Here is a 22,256-nt window from a genome sequence, read left to right as displayed (position 1 = left end):
ATGTTTCCTTGTTGCCTGTGACTTGACCAACAAACCGACTTACGCAAGCTTTCCTGGGGGCACATTTGCGCAAACTCCCAGCAGCTCATATCCCATACGATCCGTCATCGCCGGCTTCCGATCCCTAATCGAGCCTAGGAGGTGCTGCGGCGGCCTGAAGATGCTGGCGTAAGCACTTCTCAAGACTACCTTCGGCCGCGATCTCTCTTCCATGACGGACTATCAGCTCGCATACCTGGACCCTCGATGGGTGCTAGGGATTCCTCTGCCCCTCATTCCGAACGCTGTCTAAAGGGATCGACAAATTGGTGCAGCCGGGCGCCCGAAGTTGTCCAAGATGCTCGCTGTGCGGCCCCGCCGCTACCGATCTTCAACATCGGCCTCGACGCTCCAAACGTCCAAAGCCGCCGACGTGCTCCGTACCCTCCTCGAACGCCTTTCCCAGACTGCGAGATCATGTCCGGAAGGTTTATATCCAAAAATAGACGACCTAGCAGACCAGCTTCGACAGATACACCAGCATGTCGCCGCTGTGCCCCCCCCCGCCCAACCGCAAGACGACTTCCGGCATCTCTGCGGCTTCCAGACCCTACTCAATGTCCTGCGGTCATTTTCCGGCTTCTACAACCCACATAAGCGCAGCGAGGCCGACAGGAAAAGCATATTCGACTTGATACATGTGGTACTGGCAACCATCTCCGCAGCGTTCCGGGGCCACCCTGGGAACAGGCGGTACTTTCAGGATAGGGTCGAGGGCGGCGGTTGGGAGGCTCTAGAACAGGTCATTGCCAGCATTGGCGTGGGAGGAGGCGATTCAGACCTGTGGACAAACTGCCAGCTGTTCGGGAAACTGCTCTCCTTCGCTCTCGACGACCAACGCTTGGACGAGCTCTGCCGTTCGGTGGCCTCTCGTGTGATCACAGAGAGCAGGCCAGAAGCGGAGAATCCGCACAATGGCGATGCTGACACGGCCCAAAACGTCAAAGATATCGAGGCAAGACTGGGGGAGATCATTGGGCCGACCACGGTGATTCAAAATGCGGAAATCATCCGGGCTGTTGTTGCTTTTTGGGAATCGATCCCAAGAGCGCATGGCGCCCAAATAAGCCTTGCCTCGGTGATAGTTTTGACGACACTGTCGTTCGTTGCATCTGCTTCGTTCTTCAACCTTAGTGCTTTATATGGGACGGGCATGTTGTCCAGACTGTTGCACTTACTCTTTTCTGAAGACGGCGTCCTCACTAAGGCCGAAAGGGAGAAGGCGCTCGCACTATCCAAGTCCCTGATGTATCTTGGCATAGACCAGTTAGCAGATGCCCAGCTCTTGCTCTCTCGTCCAGATGCCGCTACCTCGGAGTTTTGTTTGGATATGACGGAGACGTACACCGGTCCCCCCTTTATCCAGTTTGATCTCTCTCTTCATGGCCATACATCCATTGAGCTACCAAATCTTGGGAGGTCATTCCCCCCTCAGGCGGCCCCTGGATACACGTTTACTGCCTGGATCCGTATCGACAGATTCGACCCAAATTCTCACACAACCCTCTTTGGCGTTTTTGACTCCACCCAGACCTGTTTTCTTCTCGCCTATCTCGAGAAAGACACAAAGAACTTCATCCTCCAGACATCTGTCACTTCTGCGCGCCCGAGCGTGAGGTTCAAGTCGGTGGCGTTCAAGGAACGCCAGTGGTACCACATCGCCCTAGTCCACCGCAGGCCGAAGACCATGATCGCAAGCAAGGCAAGCCTCTACGTCAACGGCGAATTTGCTGAGCAGATACGCGCGGCATATCCAAGCCCGCCCCCGCTTTCCAACGTCAGCACGGACAGCTTTGTTTCGTTTGCATCGAGCAGTGGCAAGACGAACCCGGTCCAGGCGTTCTTAGGCACGCCCCGCGGCCTCGCAGCACAGCTAGGCCCCGGCCTAGTGCACTCCACGTGGTCGCTCGCTTCGGCCCACTTGTTTGAGGATGTCCTGAGCGATGATCTCCTTGCCGTGTATTATCGCCTTGGCCCGCGCTATCAGGGGAACTTCCAGGATTGTCTCGGCGGCTTCCAGACTTATGAGGCCTCGGCTGCGCTTGGGCTGCGGAATGAAGTCTTCCATCCGGGCAAGGACGATAATTCGGACATTTTGAGAGCCATTAGGGACAAAGCAAGCACCATTGTCCCTGAGCACAAGGTTTTGCTGAGCACATTCCCCCGAGCCGTATTTCCTGCCGATGGCAGGTTCATGGATTCTCTGCTGTTCAGGTCGTTGTCGAGGGATTCGGCTAGCAGCTTGTTCCATGCCACGACCAAGGCTGGGACTCCGGTTGCCATCAACGGTGCCGTACCGTGCATCAACGATGCTCTGATCAAGTTAAACGGCGTCTCCGTTCTTACGGGTGACCCCGTAGTCACTAATCCGTATTACTTTGACGACAATCTCTGGCGGCTCGGTGGTTTCACGCCTGTTGGCCTCAAGCTCGTCGAGCGTTCCTCCACCGGCGAGGAACTAGTACGATCCGTCGAGCTCATGTTCCATTGTATCAGCAATAGCTGGAGGAACAGCGAGGCCATGGAGAGGGACAACGGCTATGCCATCCTGAGCATGCTGCTCCGGGCCAAGCTTGGATATGGCGTATCGGGCTCTGATGTCCAATCACAGTCGTGGCGGCTCGCGCTCTCGAGCGAAGCAAGAGACCGGCTGAGTTTCCAGCTGCTTAGCCTCGTGTTGCATTTCGTCGGCTACAAGCATGCCGACCCGATCGAATCCTTTATCGTCAACCCTCTCGCCTACCGTATTCTCCTGATTGACCCCGACACCTGGCGCAGGTCTTCGCCTCTGGCCCAGGAACTCTACTACAAGCAGTTCGTGACATTTGCCGTCAAGAGCAAGCATCACCAGTTCAACAGCCGGCGCTTGCTCCGAATGCGTAAGTTGCCCTTCCATCACAGGTGTGCCAAGTGGTTTTCGTGCTCACCACCGGTTCGCTCAGGCATCATCAAGAGGCTTCTGGATGCTTTGAAAGCCGAGACTATCTCGGAGGATATCATGCCCCACTTTATGGCTTCCTTTGAGAGCCTCGTCAAGTGCAACTACAATGCTGAAGTCCACCGCTCTATTGCCCTGTTCATCACCTATGCGTTCCATACCCCCCCGGGCTCCTTGCCCCGAACCCCGAAGCCAGCATCTGCAACCAGCCGGTCAGGCACCCCCGGTCTTGGCACCCTCCGGCGTCCCACGGTCGAGATCAGCTCGTCGCACATGACTACGGCCTCAAGAATGCTCACCAAGAAGCAGCTGGGGATCAGGATTCTGGAAATGTACACGCGGCTTCTCTGCGACAAGTCAAACTTGACCGACATCCGCAAGTTTGCCAAGACCGTCACGAACAAGGTGATATATGCGGCTGGCCCGAAGAAGAAGCAAAAGGAGTACGTGCTGACGACCCGCCAGTGGCTGCTCTATCTCCTCGCAGAGAACGACCCGGAAATCGTCGTCCATGGCTGCAAGATTCTTGCTCGCCTCCTCGTCACGCAGCCTTCGGGATATACGGCCAAGTTCGCCGCCAAAACGGGCGGATTCTGGATCATGGCATACCGCTTGAAGCAGTGGTGGGACATCTCCACTCTCTGGCCGATTCTCTTCAGCATCCTCTTTGGCTATGATGTCGCCAACATTGACTTCGACAAGTCATTTGATTTCTTTAGTCTTCTGGAGCTCTTTGGCAACAGCCGGATCGTATTTCCGGATGTGTTGCTCGTCATAACTTCAATGCTACAGCACGGCCTTCGAGATATCCTCAAATACCAAGATGACCCAGACTCACCGGCCGGGGACCCAGCCGCATCAAAAGGTCCGTTGGAGGGCCTCGGCGCCGTTCAGACAAGACCTAGGGCCCGGTCTATGGAACTGGGCCAAGCTCTTGAGCCGAGAAGTAAGGTTCAGAGCTCCGCGTGTCGCCGAATATTCATTAACCCTTTTCCTTAGGAACTCGGTTGCCTGATAAAGAGAGGGTCGCTGCCAACGCTGGGGTTCTTAAGACGGTTGTCCGTTTCTTGGCCGACATGCACGGTCGGTCGGGTAGTTTCAGAGATTTTGCTCTATCATCAGACTACATCCGCCACCTCTTCTCAGCACTGTACCCCATCATCGTTAGTGCCGACCCGGTCACTGCAGAGACCGAACTCAATTCGAAGGACCTCACTTTCGAGGGAGGAGATGTCATAATCCGGCCGGTCCCGGGCTCTTCCTCCACTGCGATCCCGATAGTCAGGACGGCAACTACGGCTCCGGCTGAGCCCCCTCTACCGTCGCCTAGTCCAGGCCGGGGTACTCCTCTTCGACGGCCGTCATCATTTATCTTGGTTACGGCACAACAGCCACCCATGTCTCCCCCACCGGCGCGGCTAAATCACGTCATGTCGCCCAAGAAGAAGGTGACCGCTCGCAATGTCAGCAACATTGTGTTAGAGGGGATCCTAGAACTCATCATTGGCGTGTTTACCGACCAAGTGTTAGCCCGGAAGGAGTTCCCCGGATTCGGGTTATTCCTGAAAGTGCCGCCGGGATTTCAAGAGCACCGAGCATACTTTGAGACCTATGTCCTGCGGAACGTCATTACTCATCTGAAGAATACCATTCAGTTGGACCAGAAAGTCCTATCGGAGCCCAAAGTGCTCCAGAATCTGGCGCGCCTCAACCTCCACATGGTGGAAGCAGTATTCGAGGGATGGTTCATGAACGGAGCTGAGACGATGATTGAGCTTACAGGCACGGTGTTGGAGTATCTGCAGCGACCCGAGGTGTCGTCGTTGAAGAGTGTTCGCCTCTGCAGCTCTGCGGTGGCGACGATTCGGGCGTCTTTCTTGAAACTCACCCTGCTCCGACTCTCGGATATGGACGATCCAGAAACTAAGGATTCCGAAGCTGTGTCGACCATGGAGCAGTTGCTGTACTGGCAAACTGTGCTGCTAGGTTGCCTGTCGGTGGAAGACGACTACATGAAACTGTTGTGGTACCAGCTTTACAACAAACTGGTCGACACTAGGCACCACATCCGTCTCGTCGCCGCAACCCTCTGGAGGATAATGCTCGTGCAGAAGCCTGAAGAGTCTTCGACGTTGTTCCGCCAGACCATGACACCGGATCAGCAATCGTTGGCCAAGGGATTTGAGAAACTCACCGAATTGGACGACTTGTCCTTCCTCGAATGGGTTGACTCCTATCGCCCGTCGCTCGATATTCTCTTTTTCGGTGGCATGTCGAAAACATGGGAAGAGTTTGTTGGGCATGAGAACCAGCACACCACAGACACTGCCAAGCTGAAGCTAAAGACGAGGAAGGACAAGTTGAGACAATGGCACACCGAATCCCTCGAACGAGACAATGTCCTGTTGCGTCACGAAATGGCTAACAGCGCGTGGATGAAGAGCATCTACTTCACGGAGCACTTCAAGCATCAGAGACTCCTGCAGGACCAGCAGGATGACAATCTCTTCATGGCTTCGACCTTTGCAAAAATGGAGCGGGATTTGCGTCGCCCAGGCGCCGTGTTCAGCGAACAGCAAGCCGTCAGATGGAAGCTGGACCGTACCGAGGGCCGGAACCGAATGCGGCTACGCCTTCTCCCGGAGTATCCTAGCCAACAGCAGCAAGAGTTTCAGCCAAAGCGGAACAACCTACCTGGCGGGAATCCGAAGCCCAGTGCAGCGGGTGGCCTGTCGTCCGCGCAGGGAACCGGGATAACACCGCAGGTCCCAACGCCTCCCGCGGAGGTTGCAGCTGGTGGAAGTATGGAGGACCCCGATATTTCTGCGGAGCCAGAGACCGCAGGCGCAGACCAGCAGAGCGTTGCGCCAGAGGACGATTTCGAGCTGGTCGAGGACCCCAACGAACCCGAGGGGGACGATACCTTCGAGGACAAAAACCGAAAGGTGATGCGGCGACTACAGCAGGGTGATTCTGTCCAGAATGTCTTCAACATCTCCAGAATCATCGGCCTCGATGCCTCCGAAGGTATTCTGATCATTGGCAAGGAGGCGCTCTACATCATGGACAGTCTCTTCCAGAGCGCGGACGGGGAGATTGTCAACGTCTGGCAGGCACCTCCGGAAGAGCGGGATCCGTTCTCGATCATCATCACAGGCGGCAAGCCTAGCGAAAGACGCCAAAACCAGAGCCGCGACCAAGAGTCACGCAGCTGGCGATGGCAGGATGTCCTCAGCATATCGAAGAGACGGTTCCTGTTCCGCGATGTCGCTATCGAGATATTCTTCACCGATGGACGCAGTTATCTCCTGACCGCGATCAATCCTACCATGAGGGACGAGATATTCGCGAGGTTGACGGCCAAGACGCCGCACACCAATAACGCTAACCTGCTGCCGAACCCCGAAGACGCGTGGCGGCTCGAAGGCCTCAGGATTAGCGAAGACACGCCACAAACGCTGGGGGCAAAGTTTGGTAGCATCTTCAACTCGGCAGGATGGAACCCCATGATGAGGCGGTGGCAGAGGGGCGAGATCTCCAACTTCCACTACCTCATGCTCGTCAACACGATGGCGGGCAGGACCTTCAACGACCTCACACAGTACCCGGTCTTCCCGTGGGTGCTGGCGGATTACACGAGTGAGGAGCTCGACCTCAACAACCCGGCCACATTCAGGGATCTGTCAAAGCCAATGGGGGCGCAGTCCCCGAGCCGTGCTGCTGACTTTGCGATGCGACACAGGAGCTTGGCGGAGATTGGCGAGACGCCGTTCCACTACGGCACTCACTACTCGTCTGCCATGATTGTCTCGTCGTACTTGATTCGGTTGCCTCCGTTTGTGCAGTCGTTCATTCTGTTACAAGGAGGAACCTTTGATCACCCCGACAGACTCTTCTTCTCGATCGAAGGGGCTTGGACGTCGGCCTCGCGGGATAATGGCTCAGATGTCCGTGAGCTGATCCCCGAGTTCTTTTACCTTCCGGAGTTTCTGACCAACATCAACGGGTACAACTTTGGCGTTCGTCAGGGGGGCGGGGGCAGGGTTGACAACGTCATCCTGCCTCCGTGGGCCAAGGGCGATCCGAAGATCTTCATCGCGAAGCATCGCGAGGCGCTGGAGAGCCCATATGTCAGCCAGAGGCTGCACCAGTGGATCGATCTGGTCTTTGGCTACAAGCAACGCGGGGATGTGGCGGTAGAGAGCCTTAACGTGTTCCATCCGCTGTCGTACAAGGGCGCCAGGGACCTAGATAACATCACGGATCCCCAAGAGCGGCTGATCACGACGGGCATCATCCATAACTTTGGCCAGACGCCCCACCAGATCTTTACGAAGCCGCACCCGGCGAGAGAGCACGACCGATGTCCCATCAAGCGGCTCGACACATCCATCCAAGCGCTGACGCGGCTGCCGTATCCGCTTCTAGGTATTTCCATTTCACGCGGTATCCTCTGCTGTTGTAATAGTGTACTGACCAGCCTTCAGAGAGCCGCGAACGTGTGGCCTCACTCATTTACGTACCCAAGCTCGACCGTCTCCTCTGCGCATCGCCATTCCGTCTCAACCTACCGCCTCACTACGACAAGTTCCTAGAATGGGGCTACAGCGACAACAGTGTGCGGTTCTTCCTTAGTGACAACAGAAAGGTGAGACTACCCTCCTCCCCAATTGGCGTCTACAGCTAACAGCCCCCGTCTTCCAGCCGGCCGGCCTATTCGAGAACCTGCACATCGGGCAAATCTCGGCACTCACCTTTGCCGACTCCAAAACGCTCATCACGGCGGGCGAGGACTGCGTAGTATCGGTGTACATGGTGCACTCGGCGCCGGGGAAGCCCGTCGAGCTGCACCCCCGGTCGTCGCTCTTCGGCCACAAGACACCCGTCACCCACATAGCCGTCTCTAAAGCCTTCAGCACCATCCTCACCGTCTCGCAGGACGGCGTCGCCTTCCTCTGGGACCTTAACCGTCTCGAGTTCATCCGCAAGCTGCCGCTCGCGCGCCCCGGGGTTGAGAGCGCACGGATCAACGACGTCACGGGCGACGTGATGCTGTGCTGCGGGCAGAATGTGCTGCTGTACACGCTCAACGGTGAGCTGATTCTGGACCAGAACGTTTGCGTCGCCACTACGGCAGCCGCCGTCGCGGCCTCTGCTTCTTCGTCCTCTTCCTTCCCCCCCGAGGCTCAAGGAGGAGGAAGAGGCGGCGACGGTCTGGATGATTTCGTGCATTCGTGTGCGTTCTACGAGGGCTCGGCGGGCGGGGCCGGGAACGAGTGGCTGGAGAACCAGCTCGTGTTTACGGGCCACAAGAGAGGCGTGGTCAATGTCTGGCGGAAGGCGGTCGACGGGCGGAGCGGGAAGTGGGTGCTGGAGTGGCTGCGGCGGCTGGACCATGTCAATCCTAAGAGCGAGACGGGGGCCAACGTGGAGGCGGCGATTACGTGCGTGGCGCCGATGGCCGCGCTGGTGTATACCGGGGATGATGATGGGCGGGTGGTGAGTCTTTCTTGTCTCGTTTTGTCCACCCCTTGAGGATTGCTTTCTTTGCGGCTAACACTGTTTGACTGCAGTATGAATGGAATTTGGTCCAGCGGGAGAGATGATATGTGGGGAAGGAAGTCAATTGGGGGTTGAGGTGTGGAGGGAAAGGGGCAAAAGAGATGGACAAAAAAAGGGGTATTGCATATAGAGCAGCGGGAAGGCAGGCGGGGCGCATGGGAGGTGAGCAGAGCGGCCTACGCAGCGGCGTGGCGGACTGGTTGTGGTGATTTACGCGGAGTCTTAGTTGGGCTTTATTTGTTGAACCCGGGCCCAGCACGCAAATAAACAGCGCCTAGATGAATGTATGTCGCCTTGGAATTGCATGTCTCTGCGTAATCCGTTTCCTTCGCCTCAGTGCAGAGTTGGGCGATCTGCTGTTGCTGTTGCTCTTCAGCAAATGCCTCACCGACCGACCGACCGACTGACTCTCTCTCTATTGCTCAGACTTCCTCTGACCACACCACAACGCCCATTCTTTTATGTACAGTTTGATGCCACAGATTTTGCCCCGTTTTGTCGGCTCGGCTCTAAGTAGAATTTACTCCCATCCCTATAGCTTAACCCATCCATTTTCGTCCCCCAGCCCATTTCTACTCCTCATTCTGTGTCGTCGTCATACCCCGTGAGCGTCTTCCTCGGCCCTGAGGGAACTATAATGACAAGACACCAAGACACCGTCAAATTAGCCGATCGCTCGCTTTTGTGCCCACAACCGTGGATGATATTTCAATTGTTAGCCTATGGATTGCAGAACATACCCGGATATGTCAACGGAATGGGCTTGGCGTCGTGGTCGCCCAGCAGGCGCCGCAGCGGCGGCACGGTCACGAGGGTCAGAGGCCCGCACGCCCCGATGACCACGGACCAGAAGTAGGCGGGCCGCTCGCGGCTTGCCCAGCGGCAGTAGCGGAGGGGGGTGGCCCAGAAGCGGGGGGATGTGGCGGACATTTTCGGGGGGGTTGTTCTCGTCTGTCTGTCTGTCTGTCGGGGAGGTTGCCGTTAGCCGGGGTTGGGGTTGAGGGGAGGGTGGTTACGGTGACGGGGCAGGGAAGGGTGAGGGCTGACGAGCGGAGGACACGTCGGAAAATGGGGAAGGGTGCGCCTAGTTGCGCTCCCAATTGACTGACCCTGTTGGCTGTGAAGCGGGCGGCGGGCGCGCAAATCGTCGTCGGCGTCGGGTGCTGCGAGCTTGAGCTCAATTGAGCTTCGAAGTTCCGCGATTGCGGCGAAACTGCGGCTAATCTGGGGACGAGGTACGGTGCCTCGCTCCCGTCGGCCGGGCAGGGTTGCATGGACCACGGAACCTCACTGCACGCCTGTGAGCGCGAGCTGACACCCCTGTCTGGTCTTGGCAAGGCTACGTATGCTGAAATCAATCAACCGCTGGAGCTGTGCAGAGCCCGTGCTGAGCGAGCCAAAGCAGGCGAGCTTCCACCACGACTTTCGTGGCATGAACTCGACGACCCCGAGTTTGCGCCCTCGCACCCTCTTGATTCTGTAGGCGCGGGATCACCAATTCTGCCCAACATGCGGTCGCTCTTTTCGTTATTCCTCTTTCTGTTTGCCGCTGTCGTATCGGCCATCAGCACCTCTGGCAACAGGCTGCTGGTGATCGTAGACGATGTCGCCGACAAGAACAACTATTCCAAGTTCTTGGCGGATCTAGAAGGTGTGTGGTATTCTACGGGGCGTGCGATTGTGTAGCTAACGAATTGGCTACAGTCAGAGGATTCGAGCTCTCGTTCGAGACGCCCAAGAGCGAGTCGCTGGCCCTCTTCCACCTCGGCGAGCGGGCATATGACCACCTCCTCTTTTTCCCTACCAAGACAAAGGGTAATGATACATTGACGCTTCTCTAGACGGAACAATTGGCTGACCTTGACAGGCCTGGGCCCGAACCTGACACCAAAGGCCCTTGTCGACTTCCTCAACGCCAATGGCAACATCCTCGTGACCCTCAGTTCCGGCGTCGCGGCCCCCAACTCGCTCGTCTCCCTCCTCTCCGAGCTCGACATCCAGCTCCCCGTCGACCGCACCGGCCTAGTGGTAGACCATTTCAGCTACGACGCTTCCACCGCAGCCGACAAGCACGATGTAATTCTGCTCCCACCCCCCGGTGCCGTCCGTCCAGACGTCAAGAACTTCTTCGGCGCTGGCGCCGGCAGCAATGAGGTCGTCGCGTTCCCGCGGGGCGTGGGCGCGGCCCTCGGCGCCAGCGAGCTCCTCACGCCTATCCTCCGCGCACCGCGCACCGCCTACAGCTACAACCCCAAAGAGCAATCCGAGGTGGTGGACGACCTCTTCGCGGCGGGCGAGCAGCTGTCGCTTGTGTCAGCCTTCCAGGCGCGCAACTCGGCGCGGCTCACGCTGGTCGGCTCAGCCGAGATGCTGCAGGACTCCTGGTTCGACGCAGAAGTCACCAAGCCGACGGGCGAGCAAAAGCTGAAGACGTTCAACCGCGAGTTCGCAAAGCGCGTGAGCGGGTGGACGTTCAACGAGATCGGCGTGCTGCGCGTCAACTGGATCGAGCACCGCCTCGACGAAGCCGGCGGCTCCAACGAGACCAACCCCGGAATCTACCGCATCAAGAACAACGTGGTACGTTTTCCCCCCACCTCCCCCTCCCCGCATCTCCCATCTTCTCCCCATATCCCTCCCCCCCCCCACTAATAACTCTTTCCACCAACAGAAATACACCATCTCCCTCTCCACCTACGCCTGGTCCGCCTGGGAGCCCTTCACCCTGCCCTCCGACTCGGACGCCCTCCAGCTCGAGTTCTCCATGCTCTCCCCCTTCCACCGGCTCGCCCTCTCCCCGGATCCGGCCCGGTCCACGCCCACCTCGACCGCCTACAGCGTGAGCTTCAAGCTCCCCGACCAGCACGGCATCTTCAACTTCAAGGTCAACTACAAGCGCCCGTTCCTGTCCAACGTCGAGGAGAAGAACACCGTGTCGGTGCGCCACATGGCCCACAACGAGTGGCCGCGCAGCTTCGTCATCAGCGGCGCGTGGCCGTGGATCTCAGGCATCGGGGTCACCGTGGTGGGGTGGATTGCCTTCTGCGGGCTGTGGATGTACAGCGCGCCGACCGACAAGAGGAAGGAGAGCAAGAAGACGCAGTGATTTACGGGAAGTGGGGTGCATCTCTTGTTGGGAGGCGTGTCTGTTTCTTCAATTTTTGTTTGGATCTGTATGTACACAAAGTGGTGGTGCAACGAAATACACCTTTACTGGATGGATGGGCGTAAAATCTAGGTTTCTCTAAACAAAAAGCTAGGGGAATAAATGGACGGCCATGATTTCTGTAGTAGTTACGCGTGAGACACTCGGCAGGGTGATTCGTTGAATTTCCTTAGGAAATATTCTGGCCTGTGTTATAGCCTCAAACCTCCCACGGAAGAACAAGAATAAAACAAAATATCCTCCGAGCAAAGCAAACGAGGCCCTCAGATTAGCTCTCTTATGTTCCCACTGACAACCGACAGGGCCAGTCGGCCTACGATGTAGGCCAGTCGTACCGCCGTCTCGCTGCCTGCAAATTTGGCTTTTTGGACCTTCCGTCATCACCGGGCTCTGTTTGCTTTGCTTTTCCACATCTCGAGAAAAGAAAAAAAAAAAAAAAAAAAAAAAAAACAATAAGACGCAGTAGGCGTCGAGAACAAGAAGAGGCATCGCTGAACACATCCCGCATCCTCTCCTCTGCTCTCGCTTTCCAAGAGCATCTCCTCATTCCCTTCCTTCTTCCTCCCCTCCCCGGGTAACAGCTAGACCCCCTCTACCCACATAAAACGCAAGCAGAAGAAACAATTGATTTTGCTCCAACTACTCGCGCGCTCCGATTGAAAACTACTTTTGTTATGCCGTCATCGGTGCTGCACAGACACGCCCTCGTCTGACTGCCGCTTCTGCAAACACCCCCCCCTCTCACCGGGTTGGTTCCTGGTGTAGAACCGAACCCCGGTTTTGAGGTGGATCGCAGAGAGGAGACAACGAAACCGGCGTCGGCGCACCTCTGGTGATTGGAGTGTCGTCATTGCGGCGAGAAGAGGAGGGGAAAACGGAGCAGCATCACCGCTTGGTGTGACCTGGGTGGGTGTGAAGCTGGATGGATGGATGGGGGAGGAAGGAGGCTTGCACTGCGAAAGGGAGGGGAGGATGATAGATTCAGGGTGCTGGTTCTTGAGGAGTTTTGGTTTCGGATAGAAATAGAATTGACAGGACCTGCTCAGATATCCATTCTTGATATGCCCTCACGCTCTCCCGCGTCCCAGATTCTGAACGCATAGGCGGTAAGCGATATGCCCAGGGGACTGGATGAGTCGAGCTTCGGGTGTAGCTCTAGACCCTTGGTTTCTTCGTCATTGCAGGTTGATGGTAAATGTCGTGTTCCTGGGTAGCTGTCTAGGCAACTTCCCCTGATATCGCTTGATATCTCAATGGGCTGAAGCAAGTGTGCTGTGAAGCTGATAGCGAAGATCACGGGGTCGACAGGCGGTGAGTCGATGGAAGTTGGTTTGATGGTTATCGATTGTCGAAAAAGAGAGTACATGATTTCTAGTAGATCTTGGATGCAATATTGAGATGCCGCAGGTGGTGGAGCGACTGACTGGCGGCGTGAAATTGCTGGAGTCGTGTTGCCGAGAAAATTGAGTTGCTGTGAAGTGAGCCAGTAGAAAGAAACCGGTAGGTCGCCGGTAAAAAAAAAAAAAAAAAAAAAAAAGGGTGAGTGAATTGTTGGTGATGACTAGGTTGCCGTTGAGAAACTTGAATCAAGTTGCCGTGGGCTGGTTGCTACGAAGAGCTGGATTGCAGCGACAAGCCGACGGGTTGCGAGGAGCCGACTTGCTGCAAAGAGCTGAGATGCTACGAAACGCTCGGCTGCCGTACAAACCGACTTTCTGTGGCAAACTGACTTTCTCGACAAACTGAGTACTGCACAGGACCGAATCGCTACGGCACACTTGAACAAACTGGATCGTTGTGAGGAACCGAGTGCGAGATGATGGGTGCCCTCGGTGAAGTGGGGGGGGGAGGAGAGAAGACGCGGCTCAGCGCGCGTCGAGTTAAATAGGCCGCCCATTAGCCGCATCCAGCCCCCGTAAAGCGCCATCGGAGCTAGCGCCACAGCGCCACAGCGGGCTGTTCAACACTGGTAATAAGGCTGTGAATTTCCTCATTCAGGCGGGCTGCTGAACATCTTAACCTTAAACCCCCAACTCCCGTCGCTCGCGCGCCCTTCTTCTCCCACCTACCATAACCTAACCCTAACCTCGACAATCAGAACAAAATGGTAAGTCACCGCCCCCTTCAGTCTCGCGCGGGAAAACAAAAATAGACAAACCCCCCACTAACCAAACGCATACGCAAACGCAAACCAGGCGCGCAACTCGGAAAAAGCCCAGTCCATGCTCTTCCGCTTCCGCGAGGCGCAGGCGGCCGACCTTGGGATCATCGACGCGGGGCGGAGCCGGCGGCCGCGGGCGATCACGGAGCAGGACAGCATCCCGGCGTGCGAGAAGTGGCGGGGCCAGGTGCTCAAGGAGATCTCGCGCAAGGTGTCGCGGATCCAGGACCCGGCGCTGTCCGACTACCAGATCCGCGACCTCAACGACGAGATCAACAAGCTGATGCGCGAGAAGCACATGTGGGAGGTGCAGATCCGCAACCTGGGCGGGCCCAACTACATGCGCGCCGGCGGCAAGGTCTACGACGAGGCCGGCCGCGAGATCCAGGGCGGCGGCAAAGGGTACCGCTACTTTGGCCGGGCCAAGGAGCTCCCCGGTGTCAAGGAGTTGTTCGAGGCGGCCGCCAAGGCCAGGCAGGAGGGGGAGGAGAAGCCCCTCGAGGAGAGGGCGGATTTGAGGAAGCAGGTGAATGCCGGGTATTATGGCTACGCGCCGGGGGAGGAGGATGAGGAGCTGTTGGAGTATGAGAGGCAGCGGGAGAAGGCGGCGTTCGAGGCGCTTGCTAAGGCCGGGCCGGCCGAGGCGCCGCCTGGGTGGGAGCCGTTGCCCGGGGATGTGGGGGACGGGAGGGTGTGGGAGCTGCCGACACTGGACGAGGTGCAGCAGGAGCTGATTGAAAGGAGGAGGCGGCGGTTGTTGGATCAGTTATAGCCGCGGGGGGGGGTGGGGGGTGGGGGGTGCGGTCTAGGCTTGCCTCATCCGCAAATCCCGGTTATCTCGTTTAACGTGTAGCATTTCCCATGGTATGGTTTGGCGTTGAGGGCGCAAAGGGGACAATAATGACTGGGGTTTTTTTGTCTGGCATGAAATGAATGTCGAGTCGTCTGCATTCGCGAGATACCGGGACATCTAAGACCTGAAGAAAATAGAAATCAAAGTCTTGTGCATGGCCGTATCCTCCTCCCTTCCCGCTCGAAGTTATGTTCAACAGCCGGTATGTAAGATCGCTCGGTGTCAGTCGTAGGCAGCGCGGTATTTAAACGTGCGTAAAACCATTGTGCTACTCAGTATGTTCCAGTAATCCGCGCTTGCTCGCTATGACTACAACAAATTCAGTCTATACGGCCTTAGGCATGCAAGAGATGTACGTATGTCCGTGCCGGCAACGCCAATATGCGCCAGTCCAATATCCAACCCGTTGGAAATGCCTATCCATAATAAAACGGGCACGCCTAACACCGCGGCCAGTTCCTCTCGATCCAACCCGCCATCAACTCCGTAAATGTCCCTTCGACATAAGGCTTCACATGCTGCTGGTTGTAATCACCTCCACTGAGTCTGAGAGCCATCAGCACCCACGGCGTAATGAAATCTAAAAACACGAGGTCCACGGTTTCAGGAGCCTCGCCGCTGGCCGGGAAGGCAATCTCGGCCTGGAAGCAGTTAGGCACTACGTAGAAGTTGATGCCTGCATGTATCGTATCGTCGCCGTCATTACCGATGTCGTCTCTCGTAGTGTATCCCTCTGTCAGACGATGTTCCTGATTCGAGTCGTCACCTAGCGGCTTTTGCTGGCCGTCTGCGTAGACTCCGGGTGCAGGAGCTTCGTGAATGATGGACTCGTGAATGGCAAGCTGTTCCGGTATCGCCATGAAACGGTTGTCCATCGGGGCTGACTCCATGATCTTGCCGGCGTTGTTAAGCAGTTGGATGACCTTCTTGGCCGCACTATAGGGGACGTCAGGGATGTAGGTAAACGCGCTGGTGAAAGGCGAGACGATGTAGGTGGCGTCACGGGTGAAGGCTCCCTTGAAGATGTCGAAGCGGATGGCACCTGTGTTGGCAAGCACCAGGCGGGGTTTGTCCTTCCGCGCCTCGTTGACTGCTACGTCTGGAAACACTTCCTCCTCGAGCCAGCTGTAGATGCTATCTTCTCCCGGGTAAGGAGATCGTGACATCCAGTAGTTCTTGGGAGCACAGCCAAAGGCATAATCAAGGTCGAGCTCCTTCCGCGCCCTAGTAATCATGGCCGACACGTTGCGGCCGTGCTCAGTAGGGAAAGTGGTGCTGTTGAGACCCGTATGGTAGTGCAATCCCAGCAGGTTGTTGTCGATGTACCGACGGTGGAAAGACAAGGCGGTCTCCGTGGACGGCGCATCCGTCTTCTTCAGGTCGCCGTCGACCGACATCCAGCCGATGGTCTCAAAGTATCTCCCGCTGGCTAGCGCAAATGACCGTGAGTCGTATGCGGTGGCGTCCCGGATATGGACGTGGCCGCCAAAGAAGAGGATAGGCGTGGTTGGGTTCTGCTTCCTGATTGCGCGGAAAATGTCCTTGAACTCCTGCATCTGCACGCCAACATGCCCAATTACGACAAAAAGATCAGTCTTCTCCCTGATGGCGGCTTGAAACCACTTCTCCTTGATAGTCTGCCTAACCGGTTGGACGACGGTATTGTTGGCGTTATCGGTGAAATCAAAGAGGAAGCCAAAGGCGACAATATCCAACTTCTGGTTCTTGGTCTGGAACTTGCGGTATCTCTGGGCCATCGGCATCCTCTCGCCGGTCTTGGGATCTATGTAATCGAGATTGGACGCGATGTAATTGTCCTTGAAGTTGGGAACGGTGTGTAGGTGCTCGCCGTCGGCGGTCGAGGCGTGGTAGAGCTCATGGTTGCCGGTAGATAGGATGTCGACCCGCTGTTCCCGGTAAATGTCGTAGTAGTATTTGCCTTTGGGACTCGACGCGTCGTACAGGCCGTTGCCCTCGACTCGGTCGCCTGTATCGACGAGCAGGAGGTCGACGCCGTTATCATCGGCCTTCTGGCGCATGTGCTCGGCAAACGAGACGTAATCGCCCCAGTCGGCCGAGTACTGCGACTCTTGCAGATGTCCGCCGTGCCATCCGTGCGTGTCAGTTGTATGCAGGAAATTGAGTTTGCCCCAGACCAAGTCCCGCATAGGCGCGGGGACCGGTTTGGCGGCGCCCGGCTGCGCTGCGGCCGCTAACCTGACAAGCGCAGCAACGGCGCCGCCAGCGATGGCCGCTTTCAAGCCCATCTTGTCGTGGAAGCCGTCAGGTCGCAAATTCAGCAGTTCGATAGTGGCCTGCAGTTCAGTGCCGAGTCAACAATCGCCATGGGTGCTTACTCGTCGTCGCGATGGTGAGGCTGTCGCTTGACTACCACCCCTGCCGGCACCTTAGCTTCAACAGGGGTCCCAGCTGACCCGCCAACGGGAACGCCACTCGGGGGCCGTGGCTTTCCAGTGTAACACCAATACGAAAACGGCGCTCCGTACCGCCGATACGGATCCGATCCGCTTATGCTCCCCGACCATCTACTGTAGTGTATGTACGTGAAGTATCTTTTTAAAAGTGTACTAAGAAACCCCAGTGCGAGCCAGCTCAGTCACTTTAGACCTGCGTGCTCCAGCTACAGATATATCGGTGGGACAATGATTGTCGTGTCCTCTGAGCATCGTTTTACTAGTGAGCGCGCCGTCGGCATGAATCAGGAACTTTGACATCTGACTATCAGTTGACAGACAGCCAGCCCCTTGGATTCGGACAAGATCCTGCAGCTCCCGTCCGTAGTGCACTCTAGTATCCTCTTGGTTTAGGTACCTTTCAAAGCTTATCAGTGTCAGGAGTCTGTTTGCAGACCTTGGTTGGGCTTGTCCGCCTTGCTGGGGAGCCGTTCCAAACACCCAGCCAGGAATGGGATTGCCAAGGCACCGCTTTCGTCACCTGTCCACTCGCAGATAACGCGGCGTGGAGAACACTTCCGCAGTCTCCGTCAGGAATGGCCTCCTGTCAAAACCGGGAACTGTAAACTAGTGCCTGTTTTTATAATGTATATTCACTAACACACAAAACTTGGCCGGTGGCATAGAGAGATGGAGTTCGGGTATTTTACCATGGAACAAACTATCGAGCATTCCGCACAGCACCACTCGGGAAACTCGGCAAGCTATCTGCACACTGCACTACATGTATGTACCTGTCGGTGGATTATTGTCAACATGCAGGCTCCGCCACGCTCGTTGGGCGCCTTCTCTACCGTCAGCAGCAATCTCTCGCAGCTGTCGGAGCTCGAGCTCGACGTGGGAGGTCGACAGCTAGCGCCAAGATGCAACCTCTGACCCCGCATACCCCTCCCCTTTCCAACCCACTGCGTAACCTGAACTGGATTGTCCCGAGCCGCGAAGATGGGAGAAAACGGCCGACAGCCACTCAGGGAGCTTTATCTTGGATGCCCTGCCGCAGCCCAGAATGTGGTCTTATGCGACTGGCTTGTCCCTTCGTGCTTCCGCCCTCCTTCGAGAACGCCACTCCCCAGCCAATCCCCCCTGGGCCGGTCACACCCTCTTCCCCGAATCAGAATATCCCTCTGCTGCCCTCACGTGTCCCCTCATCTTCATGGTATCAAACCCCAGGGACTAGTGGAGAATACCTCGGTGTTTACGCACCAAACATTGTTGGACGAGAAACTGCGCAGGTGCTGATATCCAGCTTTGTCGAACCTTGCTAGCGGCTTCGTCCGACCTCATTTGTTGCTGTCCTCGCTTCCCCGCGCCATCGCCGTCATTGCGCTTAGATGCCTGCCGTCCCGCTCGGCCATTGCCCATTCCTGTTGTCACTCTTGCGCTCGCTATCCGTATCCTGACACCCGTCCGTTTCAACCGACGAGTCTACGGGCAGACCGGAATAATCCCAAGAGCTCGTGATGGCCACAGCAAGTACTGAGAATACCGCTTCTTTCAGCCGCGCGGCAATAGAGTCTCTGGGCCCAGAGGACTTCGAAACGGCCTCGATCCGTTCAGCCGCTCCGTCTTATAGTGAGTGAATTTTGGGTTTCGCACCCCACGACACCCCATGAGTTGCGGGTTTTATGTGGAAGTGAAACAATCATCACTCGCTGACCCCCCTTGCAAGCATCTGACGCCCCGTCCTACCACTCCACCGCTCCCTACCCGGACCCCGTGCCGCCGTATTCGCCACCGGCGCGCCCGACCCCGGCCTCGTCATCCGCAGCCGCCAGCGGCGTGTCATCCCTCCTCGACCCGGACCCCTCACCGAGCACCAATGGCTCAGCCCCGCGACGATACGGTCTACCCCCAGTCCCTACAGGGCCCCTGAGGCAGCCCCAGCTGTCGCTGGACCAGTTCCGCATCCCATCGTGGTCGAACGTTAGCGCCAACCCGACAGCGCGGCAGTATCACAACGTGGCGCTTCGGCGGGCAAGCGCCGCGAGCGCCGCTACAAGTGTAGACTGCCTCATGAGAGTGATGCTCGAGCGCATCGAGGAGGAGGAGCGCAACCGAGTCCGCCTGCTCGAGGACCCACATCTCGTCGGCGAGGAGGCCGCTGCCCGCGCGAGGCGTGAAAGGCTCGCACGGGAGAGCGGCGACGACATCCTGATCCGTGAGGACCAGCGATGGGATTGGTTCCTGGGTGAGATCTACCCGCCAGCTTCGCCCCCCTAATAAGGAGTATCGGTGAACTAGTAAACAAACAAACAATTAGGACAAGCGTAACTGACCAGGTCTTTCCACCACAAAACACAGCCCAGATGAAAGACCGCGAAGAGCGCGAGCGGAGCTGGAAGAGGTACCGCCGCGACTTTGAGAAACGGTTAAACAGCCGGCTCGCATTCCGTATCGGTGCGCGCTTCTAGGAAGGGACCAGCACGATTAAACTCACATCGCAACTCGCTGTATTCAATCTCCTTTGTTTATTAGGAAGGATATGGTCGTGTCCGTCGGATGCACAGCGCAGACCTAGGAATGTCTCCTGTCAATCGCTGGCGCGTATCGTTCCTGTTCGGCTCGTTTCAGTTCTTCCCATTCCTTGAAGCCATTTTCGCTCTCAGAGAGCCTCATCATTGCATTGGGCGGGAATCTGATTTGTTTCGTACTTGGTGTCCGGCGTCTCATATGCACCGATGCATCAGACCGAGAGTTAGGCCTGGGCTGCTTGATTTAACTGCATGATTGCAGGGTTAAGGGGTATCGATACGTCGATTTTAATTGCCGGATCTCAGGCTCTTAAACCATGGACCGAAATCTTTAGAGAATGAGAATAAACATGATGCAGCATGAGCCGGTTCGCCCGGGCTTGCTAGTGTCGACCTGAGGATGATGTCTGGGAATATGAGCGCAACGTTCATGTCCATTTACAACCAACAATGGCCAACGACAAATAGAGATACGTAGTTGCAAATTCGTGCCTGCCTCATCCATAATACCTCTATGAACCATGTACACATCCGTCAAAACGCCAGGCCAATGCTACTAATAACACCCTTTGTCAGCCAAGTTTCTACTTCTTGTATACAGTTCGTACACTCTGTCTTATAAACAACGCCTCGTTATCATGGGTTTAGCCCTTGCTCTTGGTGTTCAGGATAAGCGCAACAATCAGCCTGCGAGTTTCTGTTAGCAGCAGGAAAACGGGTATGAGTGGGACACAGATCGGGATGCTCACCCGTAGAGCCCGAGCACCTCGCCGAAAATGAGAATCAACACCATGCCGACGAAGACCCTCGACTGCAACATGTAGGCCCTGACGCCCTTATCGCCCACGATGCCGATGCAGTAGCCAGCCGCGAGGCCCGTGAGTCCGACTGCGAGTCCACAGGCAAGATGCATGAAACCACTATCCAGGCATCAGTACTTGGCCATACCAAATGCAATCATATTGCAGCAGAAAACCCACTTGAACAAGCTATAGTTGGTCCCGCCGTTCGTTGGGGGTTGGAGGTCCTGCGCGATCAGGACAGATATGACGAGCGAGTAGACGGCGATAATACCGGACATGACCACGGGGATGAGGCACTACCACACGGATAAACCAGGTTAACATTGCGCATCCCCAAAACATATCTCGTCCTCTTTCTCACCTTCATGATCAGGTCCGGCCGGAATGTTGCTACGCCCGCGATGCCGATGCCAGACTTTGCGGTCCCGTACGCTGCCCCTATGCCTGCAGGATGCGATACACGGTCAGCTCTCCACCAGTCGAGTGCGAGCGGCAACATGGCGCCATCGTCACGCAAGGTGTGCGGGAAACGGGGGGATTGCCCTTACAGCCAAAGATCATGGCCGCGGCGATGCCGCTCTGTAGGGAGCCTCCATGTTAGCTGACATTGTTTTACCGATGAAATCATCACCAGAGGGGGGCATCCGCTAGCTGACGCCAAACCAACCACCAACTTACCATGCCAATGAAGGGCGCAAACTTAGGACTCAGCTCCGACTCGGCCATTGCGCAAGAGTCGCTTGGGATGCGCAGAAGGAAGTAAGTGTATAGTAGCCCAATAACGCGGTCACGCAGATGATTGGGCTAAGGGCGCTGTGCGGAGAGCTCGATGTCGTCTCTTGAGTTCGAGATGCGCGGCAAGTCGGCTCCAAACCGCACGGCCCAGCTTGGAGGCACCGAACCAACAACGGGGCGGCGCTGAGGATGCCCACGTGAGACGTCACGTGACGCCCATCAATTCCCGGAGCTCCCAAAGGTTCCAACAAGGCATGGCCGAGACGGAGCTGCACTCCTGCAGGTGCCAGTGCCGCGCCACAGAGCTTGATTTAGGCCTGCTCCTGCATCATCGAGCCAAGCATCTCTCTAGCTTCCCATACTACGTAGACCAACCGCAAGACGCGATACCTCAGCAAACTTGGAAGCGCAGCGTTCCACGGTTCTGGGAAGACGGTTGCTAGGTAGATGGAACACATGAGTTGCAGAGGGCAGTTATTCTGCGCGAATTGATGCGGTTACACACGGGTTGAACACGCTTGCCTCCCATGGCAGCCTGAAGTCTGGACTTGGGCACATCGTGGATCGATTCATCCAACTTGCGAACCTGCTAAATGAAAGGACCTCTCTTCCCCTGAGGGCAGCTCACCTACCCCCACCAGCGCTTTTGAGGACTCCAATTACCCCCGGATTCGGTCGACAAACACAGGGGGAAGCTGATCTTTGCGCCACTCCCCTATCAGCCAGCTGCGGAGCCGCGTTCTTTTTTAGTGGATCGCGAATCGCATTTCAGGCCCTGTACGCTGCGACGCCGCGTGGCAGCCCGAACCAGCGCGCCTGGCGAGAAAAGCTTTTGAAAATACGAGCGATATCGACTCCTCATTCCGTGTTTCAGCGCTAGTTGCTAGATGTGCCCTTATTCCCGGCAGTCGGAGAGCTACGCGCTCACAACTACGATCGCCCCGTTGCTCAGAGCGGTCGGCCCTTCGGCTTGTTCCACGGGGCCAGGAGCCAAAAATTATCGTTAGGGGGCAGCAAACCAATCGCCCAATAACGTCACCCGCCGTCCGTGTCA

The 22,256-nt window shown here is 56.7% G+C and overlaps 7 protein-coding genes across 7 annotated transcripts; 4 read left to right on the top strand and 3 right to left on the bottom strand.

Annotated features, from left to right (window-relative positions):
- Positions 1–337: 337 nt before the first annotated feature.
- On the top strand, positions 338–8,583 carry BPH1 (Beige protein-like 1; the record flags this gene model as incomplete). The annotated part of the gene is made up of 7 exons (XM_071057386.1): positions 338–2,918; positions 2,982–3,382; positions 3,443–3,923; positions 3,977–7,405; positions 7,465–7,625; positions 7,682–8,476; positions 8,551–8,583. 7 exons carry the CDS (start codon positions 338–340, stop codon positions 8,581–8,583), a joined length of 7,881 nt encoding a protein of 2,626 aa, XP_070913487.1.
- A 535-nt stretch (positions 8,584–9,118) lies between these two features.
- On the bottom strand, positions 9,119–9,469 carry N19M (n19m, NADH-ubiquinone oxidoreductase 9.5 kDa subunit; the record flags this gene model as incomplete). Its single annotated transcript, XM_071057385.1, has 2 exons — positions 9,119–9,171; positions 9,280–9,469. The coding sequence occupies 2 exons, from the start codon at positions 9,467–9,469 to the stop codon at positions 9,119–9,121; spliced, it is 243 nt and encodes an 80-aa protein (XP_070913486.1).
- A 579-nt stretch (positions 9,470–10,048) lies between these two features.
- Positions 10,049–11,645, top strand: WBP1 (oligosaccharyl transferase glycoprotein complex, beta subunit; the record flags this gene model as incomplete). Its single annotated transcript, XM_071057384.1, has 4 exons — positions 10,049–10,190; positions 10,244–10,354; positions 10,407–11,119; positions 11,211–11,645. The coding sequence occupies 4 exons, from the start codon at positions 10,049–10,051 to the stop codon at positions 11,643–11,645; spliced, it is 1,401 nt and encodes a 466-aa protein (XP_070913485.1).
- A 2,164-nt stretch (positions 11,646–13,809) lies between these two features.
- ISY1 (NineTeen Complex (NTC) component) lies at positions 13,810–14,638 on the top strand (the record flags this gene model as incomplete). The annotated part of the gene is made up of 2 exons (XM_071057383.1): positions 13,810–13,812; positions 13,901–14,638. 2 exons carry the CDS (start codon positions 13,810–13,812, stop codon positions 14,636–14,638), a joined length of 741 nt encoding a protein of 246 aa, XP_070913484.1.
- A 521-nt stretch (positions 14,639–15,159) lies between these two features.
- On the bottom strand, positions 15,160–16,986 carry MFIFM68171_01960 (uncharacterized protein; the record flags this gene model as incomplete). The annotated part of the gene is made up of 1 exon (XM_071057382.1): positions 15,160–16,986. The coding sequence occupies one exon, from the start codon at positions 16,984–16,986 to the stop codon at positions 15,160–15,162; it is 1,827 nt and encodes a 608-aa protein (XP_070913483.1).
- Positions 16,987–18,653: 1,667 nt separating this feature from the next.
- Positions 18,654–19,604, top strand: MFIFM68171_01959 (uncharacterized protein; the record flags this gene model as incomplete). Its single annotated transcript, XM_071057381.1, has 3 exons — positions 18,654–18,765; positions 18,863–19,381; positions 19,495–19,604. 3 exons carry the CDS (start codon positions 18,654–18,656, stop codon positions 19,602–19,604), a joined length of 741 nt encoding a protein of 246 aa, XP_070913482.1.
- A 704-nt stretch (positions 19,605–20,308) lies between these two features.
- On the bottom strand, positions 20,309–21,193 carry VMA11 (v-type proton ATPase 16 kDa proteolipid subunit 2; the record flags this gene model as incomplete). Its single annotated transcript, XM_071057380.1, has 6 exons — positions 20,309–20,351; positions 20,414–20,584; positions 20,645–20,763; positions 20,829–20,911; positions 21,016–21,046; positions 21,146–21,193. 6 exons carry the CDS (start codon positions 21,191–21,193, stop codon positions 20,309–20,311), a joined length of 495 nt encoding a protein of 164 aa, XP_070913481.1.
- Positions 21,194–22,256: the final 1,063 nt, after the last annotated feature.

The sequence above is a fragment of the Madurella fahalii genome (genome assembly GCF_045866475.1).
Source record: "Madurella fahalii IFM 68171 DNA, scaffold_1, whole genome shotgun sequence".
In the NCBI taxonomy this organism is placed as follows: Eukaryota; Fungi; Ascomycota; class Sordariomycetes; order Sordariales; genus Madurella; species Madurella fahalii.
Note: the sequence above shows the minus strand (reverse complement) of the source record. Positions and strands in the feature narration are given on the sequence as shown.